Raw genomic sequence first — 16,800 nt, 5'->3', positions numbered from 1 at the left:
AAGGATTGTAAACTTTTCCAATATGCAGTAACAGCGGCGAGAATTTTACTGGCCCAGAAGTGGAAACAAGAACAAGTACCAACACTAGAGGAGTGGAGAATGAAGCTGATGGACTATGCAGAACTTGACAAACTGACAGGGAAGATCAGATATCTACGAGACCAAAAGTTTATCGAGGACTGGGGAAAGTTGGTGGAGTATTGGGAAGGTATAAGTGATAGAGGAATAACGTTGGTGGCATTCAAAGAAGCTCTGTAAAAGTTGAAGAAATATTGCAAAAAAGAAAAACAGGTATTAAAGGGTACACTAAAAGGCAATAGTGAATTTAAGAAATGTGTAATTAAAAAATTTAATTTGGATGATTATCAGAGAGGCTGAAGGAAGTCCAAAAGTGAAAAATTTGTTAAAGCTGAAATGTGATGTGATATGTATTCTTAAGATGAAAATTAATAAAAATTATTTAAAAATAAGAATTGCCTTTGCCCTAGTCATTCCCAGGCCGCCCGCTTCTTCCACATAACACCAGCAAAGAGCAACTTGGAGGAGGTTAAGCAGCCTGAAAAGTAGAAGAATCTCAATACTAGCCTAGTGTTGGCTTGTTTTGTGGGCAGGTTTGCCAAGCCTTTCTAAAGCAAAGGCCCAAGATTCAGAGTAGCTCTGTGAGTCCTGATTTAGTACTCCCAATTCTACCATTGCATACCAAGAATTGAATGCTTAAATCTTTACATTACCTCCAGCCTTTCTTTTTTATTATGCTTCCCAAAATCACCTCGGCCCTGTGGGAGGAATAAAAAAACCCAGATGCACCATTCGGAAGAAATGTTTTTGGACATAACAGTATGGTACCACAATCGTTTATCGTTTTATGCTAACTGTTACAGGTCTATTTATTGCATTCAGTTGTTCATTCATTCACAATATCAGTGCTTGAGTTATTTGCACAATTTCATTGCAAGTCAGCATTGATGCTGCTTTGAAAGAATCCATCTGCTCCCCACTGTGTGTATAGGCACTTCTGAGCTTGAAGGATCACCAACAATAGCTAGTCTTGATGCTACTTGGTAGTTGACTTCTAAATCAGGGATATTGTTGGACTTCAACTCCCATCAGCCTCAACTAGCATAGCCAGTGATCAGGGATGATGGGAGTTTTCGACACATCACAGGAGGAACCAGCTTGGCTTAATTAGCTTTTGACACATGTTGATCACATGATTTAGAAGTGTCTAGTACACAGCTTCAGTACACATGGGTCTGGCCTAATACACATGAGTCTAATACACAGGGTCTAGCTATGTTTTAGCACTCCTGAACTTAATTAAATTCTAGTACCCACTGGTTGCAGGTATTTAAGGGTGTCTAGCACCTACAACTCATAACAATATGTTATGTATGATGGAATAATTTATTTATTTTAAAAAATCCAGAACACAACTGAAATATTCAGCTGAGAAATTAGCACATCAATACACGGTAGAAATTAGTACCAGACAGTCATAGGGCCATTTTATCCTAATGCCCCTTGTTACTCATGCATGTTTGCTAAAGTCTTCTGTTCTGCCCAGGTGCTGCAGCAGAGCTGCAAGTTAGTTTCTTTAACTGGAAGCAACAAAGTAAGCACAGATACTTACTTTCCAGCTGCATACACCTCTGCTGTGTCAAACAGGTTTACTCCACTCTCATACGCGATAGTCATTAGCTGTTCCGCAATCTTTGGGAAAGGGAGACATGACATTAGTCCTAGAGAACACGAAAGGTAGCATCACCATCTACTGCGCTGTGTTGCAGAAACTACCCATAATAGAGTGTGGGTTTGCATAGAGAAGGACCAAGGAACTTCACCCAAAGGAAACCCCAATTTTTAAACCATAGAGAATGGACCAGGGGTTTTGCAGCGCAGGAAAGAAAACTGCTGCTGCTTCTACTGCCATTTCCCATTTACTCAGTAGTGGCTGGTGTTCATTTGGACAGACAGAGCCAACTAGTTATGGTTCGTCCCCTCTTCCTTGCTGCTGAAGTCTACATGGGCCACACTGAGACTAAGGAGCAGGAAGCTGACAGGTAGAACTATGGTACCCCCTGGACTGGTTCCCAGTAAGAAGGTGGGAAGTGGGGGCTGGTGAGAGCAGACTGAAGTGGGTGGGGCAGCACCCCATTCACCCTAAGGAACCAGCCTTCGCTGCAATTGTCACCCCAAAAAAGTAAGAAGCATCAGTGCTGATTACAGAATTCAGGAATCTTTCACACAATGTGAGGCTCAGACACACGATCCTGAGATTAAGAGTCTCATGCTCTCCTTTGTGTTTGGAAGACACAAAGTAAATTTGGCCTTTGCAGCAAAGCAAAAATAGTATATATCCATATTTATTTCCACAGTTTCATGTTGGGCAGTCAAGTACACATTTGAAAAACCAAGCATTAGCAGCCACAGCAGTAATTACAGACGTCACAAATGGTTATGTTTTATTTTGCAAGCCTATTTAGGACCGGCTATGATGATGCCAGCTAGCACAGCTGAATCAGCGTTGCCATTATATGAACTACAATGCTCAGGGGATTGAAGAAACTTGACCATTGCAATAATGATGATGAAATAGTTGGTCAGAAGGAAATTATGAAAACCAGGCTGCTTGTTTTATAGTTGCATCTTGCTTTAGCGGCAGGAAAGGCAAACTTAAATGACCATTTAAAACGATTACAAATCTCTCCATTGCAGGTGAAAGACAATTCTAAGGAATATGCATAGTACATCCAGTATTTTTGAAGCACTTCCCTTATAAGAGTTTTACTCAGGGACTGGTGCCATCTCTTCCCATTTTTACAATCAGACCCCATCTGCAGTATCGTATCCAACAGTTATAGCTTCCCCCAAAGAAATCTGGGAAGTGTAGCAGAGCTACAATACTCAAAATTCCCTGGGAAAATGGAGAGGTTGTTACTCAGATAACTGAAGCTCTATGAGGGGAATGTTGTTGTTTAGTTGTTTAGTCATGTCTGACTCTTTGTGACCCCATGGACCAGAGCACGCCAGGCACTCCTGTCTTCCACTGCCTCCCGCAGTTTGGTCAAACTCATGCTGGTAGCTTCGAGAACACTGTCCAACCATCTCGTCCTCTGTCGTCCCCTTCTCCTTGTGCCCTCCATCTTTCCCAACATCAGGGTCTTTTTCAGGGAGTCTTCTCATGAGGTGGCCAAAGTACTGGAGCCTCAGCTTCAGGATCTGTCCTTCCAGTGAGCACTCAGGGCTGATTTCCTTAAGAATGGATAGGTTTGATCTTCTTGCAGTCCACAGGACTCTCAAGAGTCTCCTCCAGCACCATAATTCAAAAGCATCAATTCTTCGGCGATCAGCCTTCTTGATGGTCCAGCTCTCACTTCCACACATCACTACTGGGAAAACCATAGCTTTAACTATACAGACCTTTGTTGGCAGGGTGATGTCTCTGCTTTTTAAGATGCTGTCTAGGTTTGTCACTGAGGGGAATAGGGGTGTCCAAACCACTCTCAGCACCCATAACAAACTACAGCTCCCAGGATTCTTTGGGGGAAGCCATGGCAGTTTAAAGGAGTATGCTACTGCTTTAAATGTAAGGTGCAGATAGGGGCCTAAAACTAGCCTGACCTATCAAGCCAAAATCAGCCTCTCTCTTGCTCACTGTAAGCAAGATAAACCCATGTGGTTGTTGCCCGAAGGCATGGCAGCAAAGCTTTCCCAAGCTGGGCTCAGAATCAAACTTAGGAATACTGGAAAGCCAGATCCAAAATGAAATGTGCCTTTTCAAAGTTCCAAACTTTCTTGCTCGCTTGGATCAAAAAAGAAGTCCTGGCTCCTCACCTGTCTCCAACATCTTCCAATCCCCCCATACCCAGCACCCACAGGTCCCAAACACATTCTCTGGTCCCTCGCCTCTTTGTTGGCAGTTCCACAGGTATGGTGGCAATGGCAACCGAAGAGGCAAAATGGAAACTTTCTCCCACCCTATTCACTGTTGCTCAGACTGAGTGATGTTGTGATCAGGGTTTGGGGACTGGATCCAGCCAGCAGGACTGATTCTTATTTCCTCCCTTGATGGCTGGTTGGGACCAACCACCTGTCAGTTATCATAGAGCCATAGAATTGTAGAGTTGGATGGGTCCTTTAGTCCAACCCCCATGCAATGCCTGATGTCACCATGGCATGACCCAGAAAATCCAGAGTGGGGGAAATCAGGGTTTATTTCAAGGAAAGTAATGCAGGGCTCCTCAAGGGCTGTCAATGCATTCTTTTATTTCACAACGTTTGGCTAACTGGGCTGCAACTGGAATGAGGAATCCCAGGTCCATTTGCAGAGCTGGCTGTACCAGTAAGCAGGGTGAGTTAGTCCACCTCAGAGAGATCATTAGAGGAGCAGACAACGGACAATGGTCTGTTTTGTATTTATTATTCTTTCTTTATCATCATGACAACACCATGTTGATTTTCTGCTTCAGGTGCCAAGACTATTCTTGGGCTAAGTGTCTCTTAGGGATGTTTTCAGCTGAATCACAATCGCTTCAGTTATGTCTGCAGCTGATCTCCCAGAAGGCAAAGTTACAGAGAAAGCGCTCGTTATTTCTATTGCCAAACACGGCCTTCATTAACTTGGTGGCTTCTAAGTGTCTTGGACTACAACTCCCATTAGCCTCAGCCAACTGGCTGGGGCTGATGGGAGTTGTAGTTCAAAACGTTTGAAGTCTATCAGGTTGGTGAAGGCTGGCTTCACTCTTAAAACTTAGACATAACAGCCTGCAGGTGACAAAGTGCTTGTAAAAGTCATTTGTGGCTGCCTAAGATTTTGGCACTTTATTTCACTCCCTGCAGCATTTCCTCCTGTCACAGTGTTCCACTTACTGGATTAGTCCCGTAATCAGTCATTGTCTTTCCCCACTGCATATAACCTCTCTTATATGCAGCAAATAAAACAAGCCTTGGACAATTTGTGGAAGGAAAAGAAATATCTCCATGTAGCAGGGTTTTTTTCCTTGACATTCTCCTGCATTTAAATGTTCTTCAAATCGCACTTCCGTGTCACTATTGCTTCTTTGAAATAATTTAAAATATTGATCAGAAGAAGATAGCTTAACTATAGGAGATGACAGGGAAAACTCATTCTTAAATGTCTTTTTTTTTTTTTTTACACCTCTAGTTAAGGCTTAAAATTGGGGGGGTGACAGGCCTTTAGTGCATTGATTGGTCACATTAAATAAAATTGCATGTTGCCAAACGTCAATACAGGTGCCTTGTTTAAGGACTCTGAAGGAAAGTAATCTCCTCTTAAGGGAATGTGCTACCATAATGCCCTTGGTGAAGCCTTCATTTTAGTCCATTACTGTGTTGGCATAACCAAAGAACTGCATCAGGGGAAACAGCCTCTCAATTAGGGGGTTCAGAGCATCAAAATATTAGGTGTTCACACAACACAGGATCAAAGGATGTGAGAATGCAAATGTGAGGCATCTCCCTGTGTTAGAAAAGGAAAGCCTATCCCTAGAAGCTATGGAGTGTGAGCCAGGAATGATGGAACCAGGAAGCAGAGAGGTTAAGCTGGGATGTTCCCTGCAGAGCAAGAGAGGTTGCAAAGAAGGGATGCTGATGCTCCTACTATGGAATAAGCTGGTGTGTTTTGGGGTGCTGCTGTTGCTGCTGCTAGCCCCTCTGTTGAAGGCTCTAGGTTGTGTGTATATGTAAATAAACCATATGTCATAAACAGTGGCGTAGCGTGGGGGGTGCAAGGGGTGCCAGCCGCACCGGGCGCAACATTTTTGGGGGCGCACTCGGAGCTCTCTGCCCCTACCTGGTCCTGGTGGCTCACTCTCTCTCTCACAGTGCTGGCTGCGATGGAAAGGACGAGGCTGCGCGCTCCCCAGCCCAGGCGCCGCCTTCTGCGCGCACACTCGCTTGCAGCTAGAAGCCCTGCAGAAAAGGCCGTCGGGTGCAGGAGCGGCACCTACATCGCGCTTCCCGGAGGGGGCGCGTCGCCCGCCCGGCATTGGCGCGCGTTTGGGCGGGCTGCGGAGGGCGCGAGCGCTGCGTGCGCCCCAGGAGGCCGGCGAGGGCGGGAAAGCGGGCGGCTCGCTCCTCCCGCGCGCCCGAAGGGGCTTTTTTGGCGGTTCCCCCGCTGCTACGAAGTCCTAAGCAACGAGAAGGAAAGCGCCTCATGAGCATAGCACTGGAGGGTGAGTCTCAACTTTTCTGGACGAGCACTCAATGTGTTGCAGATATTAAGCATAACTTTAAAGCCCTAAAAAAAGAAGAAGCAGCAAAAAAAAAAAACCACCCCACACGGGGGGGCGTGTTCTAATTCCCTTCTAACTCCGGGTTAGAGCGCAGCACGTGGAGGATGGGTGGGGAAAGAGAGAGGAGGCGGGCGGGCGCGCTGATAGAACGCCAGGCGCGGGGGCCGCCAGGGAGAGCCAGCGCGCGCCCCACCCCAGACGCTCGCGGCCACCGCCGTCCCTCCCTCCCAGGGAAGGCGGGATTAGAGCAAGCGCCCGGGCAGCAAGAAGCGCGCACGCACGCCGGCCCTGCCCTGGATCCCTCAGAACAGCCAGTCTCTGGGAAAGTGGGCGTGGCTTTAGAACTCTCAGGCAGCAGAGGCCGCCGCCCGGCAAGGCTTCCCATTGGGAGGCGCGAAGGCTTTAGTGGGTGGGGATTGGCGCAAATGTAAGCAGGGCGGGCTAAGAGGAGGAGCCGCTGCCGAGGAGCAGCGGCACCAGCAGCGTTTCCTCTCCCCCCCTCCCCTCCCGTGTCAACAAGCGGGGCGCCTGCGCCGGGGGTTTGCGCATCTTTTCCTCTCATGCGCGGTATTTGCTTCCCGAGTCGGGCCCGGGGTTTGGCCTAGAGCCAGCGGCGGGCAGAGGGCGCAGAGCGATCGGGCGCAGCTCTCCGGCCGCAGCGGCTCCGGGCGGGCGAGCGATCGGTCGGTCCGCTGGCTCAGGATGGCGGACGACTCCGCAGTGGCGTAGCGTGGGGGGTGCAGGGGGGGCGCAACATCTGGGGGTTAGGGTTAGGGGGCGCAAATCCACGGGTTAGGGGGCACAAATCACTTGCCTTGCCCCGGGTGCTGACAACCCACGCTACGCCACTGGTCATAAAGACACTATAGCCTCAATTGTACCTAATTTTCCAAAAGAAACACAAACCCTGGGTGAGCTCCTGAAGTCCCACATACCGCTCAGCTGAGACTGGGGCAATTCATAACAGGTATAAATTAAAAGGTTAAGCAGAACAATGGAAGCTCATCCCAAGTGTCCTGTAAAACCAGGAAACAGTTTATAAAATAGCATGGACTTAGTTCAGTAAATTAGCTCATAGGATGGAATCAATTCAATAATTTTTGTAAAGGTGTAAATTAAAATTTAGCAATAATAATAATAATAATAATAATAATAATAATGGCAGCTATATATCTCCAACGCTGTTGCTACAGATCCATTTAACTACACATTCCCCACTTCTTGTCACCATTATTAGAAATCATTGCGAGGGCTTCTCAGCGGCACAATTTATTTCACCAACACTTGCAGGCACAGTTTCTTTTCTCCATTGCTACGCAGTGCTCTGCCACTCTTCATTTTTGCAGCCGAGCAGGCTTATTCTGGAAAACAACATAGGGCTCTAATCTACATGTGTCCCAAAGGAGACACTGAATAGTGGAGTGAACGCTCCAATGGACTGGAATATTCCCACTACGGAGAACATCTGCCAGAATTTTGCAGGGGTCTTCAAAGTGCTCTTGTAAGTTGCACAGTGTTGAAGCGCCAATGCTCTGATTTTAAAAGAAATAGAGCCTATACATTCTATACATGTGTACTCAGAGATCATAGTATGTTCAGTGGGGCCTACTCCCCACTGTTAAGATTGCAGTCTTAAAACAACAACAACGGCAGGAATTGTGCTTAGAGCAAAAAATAAACGACAAATTCCCCTATTCTAAATTCTTTGTTTTGGTTGCTTTTCAGTCCAATACATGTGAGTTCTGAAGCTGCGCTGATTATTGAGTAGAGCAGTCAGGAGAGGCAGTTGTGTGTTGCTTTATTTTAATCACTCATCTAAGTGACCCTCAAAACACAGAACCCACCACCCAAATCTCCAAGGCACTTCTAAAGTCTTTGGGAAGCACTATGTCTCTCAACAGGAGTTGAACCAGGGAGTAAAATCCAGAATATTTGGGAGAGCACAGACCTTGGCCCTTCCTTAATATTTGCCATGTTGCAATTAAATCCCCAGAAAACCCACCCAGCATTTTTTTTGGGGGGGGAGTGCTCCCCAAAGAAGGAACTTACCCCTACTTGCCCCCAATTGTTGGACTCATTAATACACACTGTTATTTTTCTTTCAGAGATTTAAGAAGTCACCCAACTAGAAATATATAGTGGTACCTTGGATTACAGACGCTTCAGGTTACAGACGCTTCAGGTTACAGACTCCGCTAACCCAGAAGTAGTACCTCAGGTTAAGAACTTTACCTCAGGATGAGAACAGAAACTGTGCAGCCGCAGCGGAAGGCCCCATTAGCTAAAGTGGTACCTCAGGTTAAGAACAGTTTCAGGTTAAGAATGGACCTCTGGAATTAATTAAGTTCTTAATCCAAGGTACCACTGTACTTTGCTCTTTCTGTACCCTGCCTGATGTCCGCCACCACTGCCAGCAAGGCCAGCGGTCAGGAATGATGGGAGAAACATCTGGAAGGCCACATATTCCCAATGCTTGCTTTAGTGATACACAGCTGGAATATTGATGGGGGCAAGCGCCTTTCATGTGTCTAGTATACCATTTTGAAATATTGTAGAAGCAGGGCCAGCGTAAGGGATTACAGTATGTGAAGGACAGATGGTCCCCTTTCTTGGTGGACAGCAGCCAACTAGACTGGCAGTTACTCTCACTTGTCACACATCTGAAGCAGCAAGCCAGGTTAGGAGGGGCAGGGTAGGCTGTGTAGCACACTCGGCCCTGTCCTCTAGCACGTTGCCACCCGCCGAAAGATTTGCTTAGCAGCCTCTCCCACCCCGAGCCCAGAAAAGTCCCCTCATAGGTCTTCTCCCTTATAACCTCCCTTCAGCTCATGTTCAAGCAAGAAAGACAAGTTTTAAAACCTGAAATCCACATATTTACCAGCTTGGAGTAGCTATCAAATGTCAACAACTTGGACCCTGTTGCTCACCATCATGGGCTGATGTCACAGAGAGAAAAAGAGGCCAGTTTTGGCAAGCCACCCTTACAATGCGAATGTAAGAAATGGGCAGTGCAATCCTGCTGAGAAATGTTCCATTGAATTCAATGGGACTCACTCCCAGGAAAAATAATAATTTAGGATTGTAGCCTCTTAACCACTATTTTAGCATAACATAGAGAACATAGAAAGGCGTGGAGAGGAGTGCCTAAGAAACAACGAAGATAATACCATGTTATCTGTGTAACCAAACACTACTGGGGATATGTTGCCAGTAGGAGAGGTCTTGTGTTCATAGTAATTTGTAGCTGGTGCCTGAGGTTATCGACTGAGCCCACGTTGGAGCTGAATTGTGAATCAGGTCTGCTAAGCTCACAACTCACGCTCCTCACTGCCCTGATCTCAAAATGTATTCTTCATATCCCTGTCAGTGGTCCACAGGTGTCTTTTATTTTCAGGAACATGTTTAAAAAGGTATTTTAATTGGATCGCAGAGCCATTTAATGCCAGAGGTGCTGTCCATTAAATTCCAGGTTCTGAAAACATGTTCTGAAGTGCAAGAAAAGCACAAATCCCTTTTCTTTTATGTATGATCATTCCTGTTGCCGGAATGGACTCTGTACATTCTGTCATCTGTGCTTTGCCTTTTAATTAAAAAGACATATAAGAAATAAGACGCAGCCAAATCTCATTTTTTTCAAGTTGTAGTTAAATGAAACTTTGCTTACCTCGTCTGAAATTTGACCTCCAAACGTGACCCACGTCCCTAGGAAGAAACACAGTGATTTGTTACTCTTTAGGGCTTTCCTTTAATATATGAAACACATAATAATTAGGAAACTTTCCCTCAGAGAATCTCCCCAAGCTGATTTGTTTGATGAGCTCTTTCCTAATGAGAATGTCCTCCAAGGATGTTGAATGCTTTCAATTTAATTGCCTGACAAGCGACAGTGGCCGGGCTTCCGTTACTTAAACAGCCTTGTCATAGCTAGGTAGGGATTTCTCCTTTCTGAATAGGACATGGATGAAATGTTTTGATAGGAAGAGATTACAGTCAGTGAATGCACCGCTCCTGTTAGCAATTATGGGTAAGTCAGTATGAAAAAGAGCCCATGGTGCAGCTAGAAGCTAGATTTGATCAGACATCCGCTCCACATGGCAGTTCCCACATTAATTGCTCTGCGCAGAATTTCTGAATAGGCGCAAGTCAAGCTCACTTAATTCAGTTTGCAGCACAGTCCTCTACATGCCTTGTTAGGAGCAAACCCCACTGAGTTCAATGGGGTTGACTCACAGGTGAGAGAGGGCAGAAGCAAGCCTTCCCCTTCATAGCAACCTCTGAATGTTTTGGAGTACAACATCCTTCAGTCCCAGCCAGCACCCAGTCAGCTCCCAACAGCACATTGAGGTCATGGATGTTGTAGTCTAAAAGGTCAGAAGAAGGTTAAACCACAGAGCCTAGGACTTGCCGATCAGAAGGTCGGCGGTTCGAATCCCCGCGACGGGGTGAGCTCCCGTTGCTCAGTCCCAGCTCCTGCCCACCCAGCAGTTCGAAAGCACGTCAAAGTGCAAATAGATAAATAGGTACCACTCTGGCAGGAAGGTAAATGGCGTTTCCATGTGCTGGTCTGGTTCGCCAGAAGCTGTTTAGTCATGCTGGCCACATGACCTGGAAGCTGTACGCCGGCTCCCTCGGCCAATAAAGCGAGATGAGCGTCGCAACACCGGAGTCGGTCACGACTGGACCTAATGGTCAGGGGTCCCTTTACCTTTTAAGGATTGAGTCACGGAGCCCTATTGGTCAGTTTATGTGAATGAAAACTTCAAGAACATACTTGCAGCAGTTGCACAGCTGGCTTCTGTATGTGCTGCTAGATCTGCAATCAGCCATTACAGATTAATTTTACTCTGGTAGGTGGGGGGGGAGAGTATGATCTTGTATCCGATAACTCAGCTAGTAGAGGGATGATGCATAGTTCCTGCCAGCGCTCATTGCCACCAGCTGTAGAGAGATAATACCCTGGGATTTGAAAAACCCAACTAGAGCTTGGATTATGCATATCATTGCATTGTAGGCAACATTAAACCTATTCAGGCACTGTGGAGAAAAAATATATACGTTGATAAACAGGCAAGGGAGAAGGGCAGGCCCATACACACTCACCCGACAAAGCCCCACGCTCAGGCTTAAGCAATAGAGAAAGATTGAAGTTCTTCATGAGAGCCTCATTCTCTGGCAGGGGCAGCAGGAAGCCAATTGCTGCCTGTTGTGTCTTTCCTGCCCCCCCCCATAGCTGTCAACTTTTGGATTTGAAAATAAGGGATCAGCAGCCTCACCTGTCCCAGAGACAGTCTACGGCAGCCTTTCTCAACCTGTGGGTCCCCAGATGTTGTTGAACTACAATTCCCATCACCGCTAGCTAGCAAGGCCAGAGCTCAGGAATGATGGGAGTTCTAGTCCAATGACATCTGGGGACCCACAGATTGAGAACCGCTGGTCTACAGGATATCTAACACTCTGGGATAGCAGCAGGAAGCAGCAGGAAACGGCGCTGAAATAAGGGAATTTCCTGCAAAAAGGGAAAGGTTGGCGGTTCCCCCCCCCCCCGCCAGCCACATACTGTACTGTGGTGAAGTCTATGGTGGGGAGTACAGCAATGGTGGATAAACTTGGTGCGGCTTGCCTTTCAGTGAGAACCTACCCTACAGGATCACACTTCAAAACGACCTTGACAGATTAGAGAACTGGGCCAAAACAAACAAGATGAATTTTAATAGGGAGAAATGTAAAGTATTGCACTTGGGCAAAACAAGGAGAGGCACAAATACAAGATGGGTGACACCTGGCTTGAGAGCAGTACATGTGAAAAGGATCTAGGAGTCTTGGTTGACCACAAACTTGACATGAGCCAACAGTGTGACGCGGCAGCTAAAAAAGCCAATGCAATTCTGGGCTGCATCAATAGGAGTATAGCATCTAGATCAAGGGAAGTAATAGTGCCACTGTATTCTGCTCTGGTCAGACCTCACCTGGAGTACTGTGTCCAGTTCTGGGCACCACAGTTCAAGAAGGACATTGACAAACTGGAACGTGTCCAGAGGAGGGCAACCAAAATGGTCAAAGGCCTGGAAACGATGCCTTATGAAGAACGGCTAAGGGAGCTGGGCATGTTTAGCCTGGAGAAGAGGAGGTTAAGGGGTGATATGATAGCCATGTTCAAATATATAAAAGGATGTCACATAGAGGAGGGAGAAAGATTGTTTTCTGCTGCTCCAGAGAAGCGGACACGGAGCAATGGTTCCAAACTACAAGAAAGAAGATTCCACCTAAACATTAGGAAGAACTTCCTGACAGTAAGAGCTGTTCGACAGTGGAATTTGCTGCCCAGGAGTGTGGTGGAGTCTCCTTCTTTGGAGGTCTTTAAGCAGAGGCTTGACAACCATATGTCAGGAGTGCTCTGATGGTGTTTCCTGCTTGGCAGGGGGTTGGACTCGATGGCCCTTGTGGTCTCTTCCAACTCTATGATTCTATGATTCTATGATTCTATGATTCTACCCAATGTGCACTTCCTAAACCATTATGTGAATTGAAACTCAGTTGGTTAGAGCATGGCATTGGTAACATGAAGGTTGCAGGTTCGATCCCCTTATGGCAGAGGTTTTCAACCTTTTTTGAGTCCACAGCTCCCTTGACCAACTGCATTCTTACTGTGGCACCCCTGTGGGGCTCAGGAGCCCAGTTATGCCACCCCTTGCCTGCAGAGCTGGTAACCTCTCACCCTTTTCAAACCCTTGTGGAGTGTTCCCTCAGCTGCTCCTCCTTTCCCCTCTCCTTGGGAGTCCTCTGGGCAGCTGCTGCTGCCACCCCTGGTCTCTGAAGAAGAAGAAGAGTTTGGATTTGATATCCCGCTTTATCACTACCCGAAGGAGTCTCAAAGCGGCTAACATTCTCCTTTCCCTTCCTCCCCCACAACAAACACTCTGTGAGGTGAGTGGGGCTGAGAGACTTCAGAGAAGTGTGACTAGCCCAAGGTCACCCAGCAGCTGCATGTGGAGGAGCGGAGACGCAAACCCGGTTCACCAGATTATGAGTCTATCGCTCTTAATCACCACACCACACTGGCTTTCCTCCCCTCCCCACCACAAAGAGAGGTCACTGTGGAGCTTATAGCCATGGCTGGTGCAATAAACAGCTGTGCAAGCCTTTGGGAGGCAGAGATGCGAGAGGGCATCAGAGGGAGGGAGGGAAGGAAAGAGGGACAGAGGCCAGTGTTGCCTGCGGCCCCCCTGAATATCATTCAAGGCACCCCAGGGTGTCACGGCACACTGGTTCAAAGCCACTGGCTCATGGGACAGCTGCACCTTCCTGCATTGCAAGGGTTTAGACGAGATGATCCTCAGGGTCCCTTCCAACTCTAGAATTCTTTGAAAGACAGCTATTTTCAGAAATTCACATTTCTCTGAATTTTGTGATGCAATTCTCCAACTCATAAAACCACCCAACATACAAAAGTGTATATGTTAGAATAACGTGTGCCTAAGAATTGGTGGAAATAACAGCACTGCATTGTAATAGGGAGAAATGCTGGGGGGGGGATATTTTGGGCAAAATTGTATACAAAAATACTGTGTCTTAAGAAAAATGTGTTCTGGAATGTAGATTAATGTTAATGAGGATGTCCTCCCCACAAAAGTTTGCAAACAGATGTGGAAAGGTGGCAAACTGAACTTATGATTGGGAAAAATGAGAAATGGAGAACAACTGAAATTGACGTATGTGATGAGCAGACTTGTGCAGTCAGGGATCTACATTTGGGGGGAAGCCTACATGCACAGAGCAGGGTTCCCTTGTGTCCCCCAAATAGTAAATGGGGTGAGGGGAGGTCAGCATAGATGTGGCAGTAGGGGCAGGATCAGCAGACACAGCCCTCTTCTCTCGTCCGCAATATTGCAATCATGTGTGAAGGGGAATACATAGTTAACCTTAATACTAGATGTAACTCATGCTTCATGGTGTCAAGATGAGTTTTGAGATTTCTGAAACCTCTCATCAAACATTAAGGTCATCATCCACTGAGAAGTTCTCTCGTCTAGGCCCCATGAGAATGATTGAGAGCTGTGCAAGATCACGCAAAGTTCGCAACAGCTAATGGCACAATCATTCTGTTAAGCTTTAAAGGTTCTGTGTTTGTTTTCCAGTAATGGATTAACTCAGCAACCTCCCTGGTAGTGAAAAGTGAGTGTGAGAATGAGTTTTAAAATGAACAGGTCTGCAATGCAGAAGAACACTATTTTTCTCCTTAGTATTTTTCTTACTTCTCTTTATTATTTTAAATCTTTTTTGCACTTTAAAAAGTCCTATCACACACAAAAATCTCTCACCTGGAGCAAGCATTTTTTTTTGTGATTTTGACACTTGGGACAAAGTTGTGCGTTCTGTTGTTCAAGCTTGCCAACCAGTGCCCTAGTCATTTGTTAAGGGGTATTCTTTCCTTTACAGGTATGCAATATGCTAGTAATTCTCTCGCTGTGTGATCTATCTATCTACCATATTTTTCACTCCATAAGACACACTTTTTCCCTCCTAAAAAGTAAGGGGAAATGTGTGTGCGTCTTATGGAGCGCATGCAGGCAGGAGGCTCTGCTCAGCGTTCCCTTTAAAGAGCCGTGCGGAGCGTGTGTGTGGCTTTTGGGGGTTTTTCCCCAAAGGAGGGAGAAGGGACTGACGGGCTGCCCTCTGTCCCTTCCCACACCTCCCGGAGAAGCCAGCAAGAGCCGCTGCCAGGCTCTGCTCAACGCTCCCTTGTAAGGGCTCCCTTTCGTCCCTCATCCTGCATTGCTGGGAAGCCAGCAGAACAAGAGGCGCTGCGCAGCTATCACTCTTGCTCTGCTGGCTTCAGCGAGAGCTGTGCAGCTTGCTCTGCTGGCTTCTCAGCGAAGCAGGAGGAGGGACAGAAGAGTTTAAAGCAAGAGAGACTTCCGGGGTGGCGCCACCAGCAATGGCGGTCTCCCTCTGAACTGGAGGGGAAGCTCCGCGGGAAATGGGTCTTCTCTGCTACGGCGAAGCAGGGACCCTTTCAGAAATCACAGGCGGAAGAAGCCTGTGACCATGGGACTCGGCGGGCACCTTTAGCGCCTCCCCCCAACTCACGAAGGAACCCACGAACGGGCTCCGAAGTGAAGAGGGGGAAGTGGCGCTGTGCTGTGAGTCAACTGCTATTTCCGTGGAGCGAAGCCGCATAGCTGTTGCCGGAGGAGCGCTGCCTTTTTCCTGGGACAATTTGGACTCTAAAATAAGCACCCGTGAGTACTTAGAATCTTGAACAATTGGACATTAAATAAGGATTAACCAGCAGAAAAGAATTGGATTTTAAAATATTTTTTTTCTATTTGGTACGGAGCGGGAAGGTCTAAACAGGAAGTCAGCCTTCTGTTCCTTTGTAAACAGAACAAAGCAAAGACAATCCAAACTAGAGCTAAGAATCGTCTTTATAGGACTGGATTCCATCATTTATAATTGTGCAACTCCCCTTTTTGACAGATGAAGGGGGAGGACTATTTCTAGATTGTTCAAAGTGAGTTTAAGCAAAGTAATTTTCCTCCGTCAAGATACTGGAGCAGGAGTGTCAGGACCGACGTTTGAAGTTCATTGACCAGAAACAAGTGGTTTTGACAGATAGTGAAAAGAAGAAAAACATAGTGACTCCATCGTCCCTCTTCACATTTGAAAGGAACAAATTTTGACAAAGTATCTTAAAAGGGGAAATTTTGTTGCGAGAACAAATAGAAGTTTCCCCCCTAGAGGGAGACTGTGAAACTGTAACTAACTCCAGGGAGCTGGAGCTGTTATAGATTACAATCGTGGGAACAGGCATTTGACCTTGCAGAACAATGTATTCGGAAACCTTGTTGTGTGCCCTTTACAAAACAAATGCCCTACTGGAACAATTACATGAAAAAGTGAACTGGATGAAGACTTCGGTCAGAAATTTGGAACAAGCAGTGGGAAACTTTGAACAGGCAGTGGGAACACATGTGGAGCCCACTCAGGAATTACACCAAGAGTGTGTTTTGACAGATCAGGCCCAACAGGAATATGAGTTCTTGGATCTGACAAATGATCCTGGGAAAAGCCAGATTTGGAAAGAAAATGTTTGGTTAGGTCTGGAAATGGGGGGCTGGATGGATCCCCCAATGTTGGGATGTCTGGACTCTTCAAATATGGCAATGAGCCGTGAGATGTTTGGGACTGTGTGGGAGCTTAACCTTGGAGGGTTTCTGAAATATGCTTTTAAATACCACATGGAATTTAAGGTTGAATATGGAAAAGGGGCTGATATGTCGAGATGGGCTGAAAATACTGTTAAGCTGGAGTTATTACGAGCAGGAGACAAGGGAAAATATAGCTACAAACATGAAGAAGAGTCGCGGAAGGGGCAAGGAAGAGATTTGAGGACTTCAGATATTAGGTTGCCAGGTTAATGAGCTAGATTGATGTGATTATGAGGACTGACAAAACCCGGAAGATCAGACTTATTTGTATTTTTCTTTTTTGCTCTTTTTCTCTCTTTTTATTAGAAGTGTTTTATAATAATTGATGAGCATTAGAA

At 46.4% G+C, this 16,800-nt stretch overlaps 1 protein-coding gene across 2 annotated transcripts in view; it reads right to left on the bottom strand.

The window, feature by feature from the left end:
- The window catches only part of KCNAB1 (potassium voltage-gated channel subfamily A regulatory beta subunit 1), a 193,321-nt gene that overhangs the window by 42,743 nt on the left and 133,778 nt on the right, over nt 1–16,800 (bottom strand). For both annotated transcript variants that reach the window (XM_081862702.1, XM_081862703.1), the window contains exons 3-5: nt 9,919–9,956; nt 1,631–1,710; nt 732–776 (exon numbers count right to left, since the gene is read on the bottom strand). In XM_081862702.1, coding sequence (XP_081718828.1) covers nt 732–776; nt 1,631–1,710; nt 9,919–9,956 — 163 coding nt within the window. The remainder of the gene's footprint in view (nt 1–731; nt 777–1,630; nt 1,711–9,918; nt 9,957–16,800) is intronic.

Source organism: Podarcis erhardii (genome assembly GCF_964252035.2).
Source record: "Podarcis erhardii genome assembly, chromosome: 5".
Classification (NCBI taxonomy): domain Eukaryota; kingdom Metazoa; phylum Chordata; class Lepidosauria; order Squamata; family Lacertidae; genus Podarcis; species Podarcis erhardii.
The sequence above is the reverse complement of the archived record's forward strand: the minus strand, read 5'-3'. Positions and strand labels throughout refer to the sequence as shown.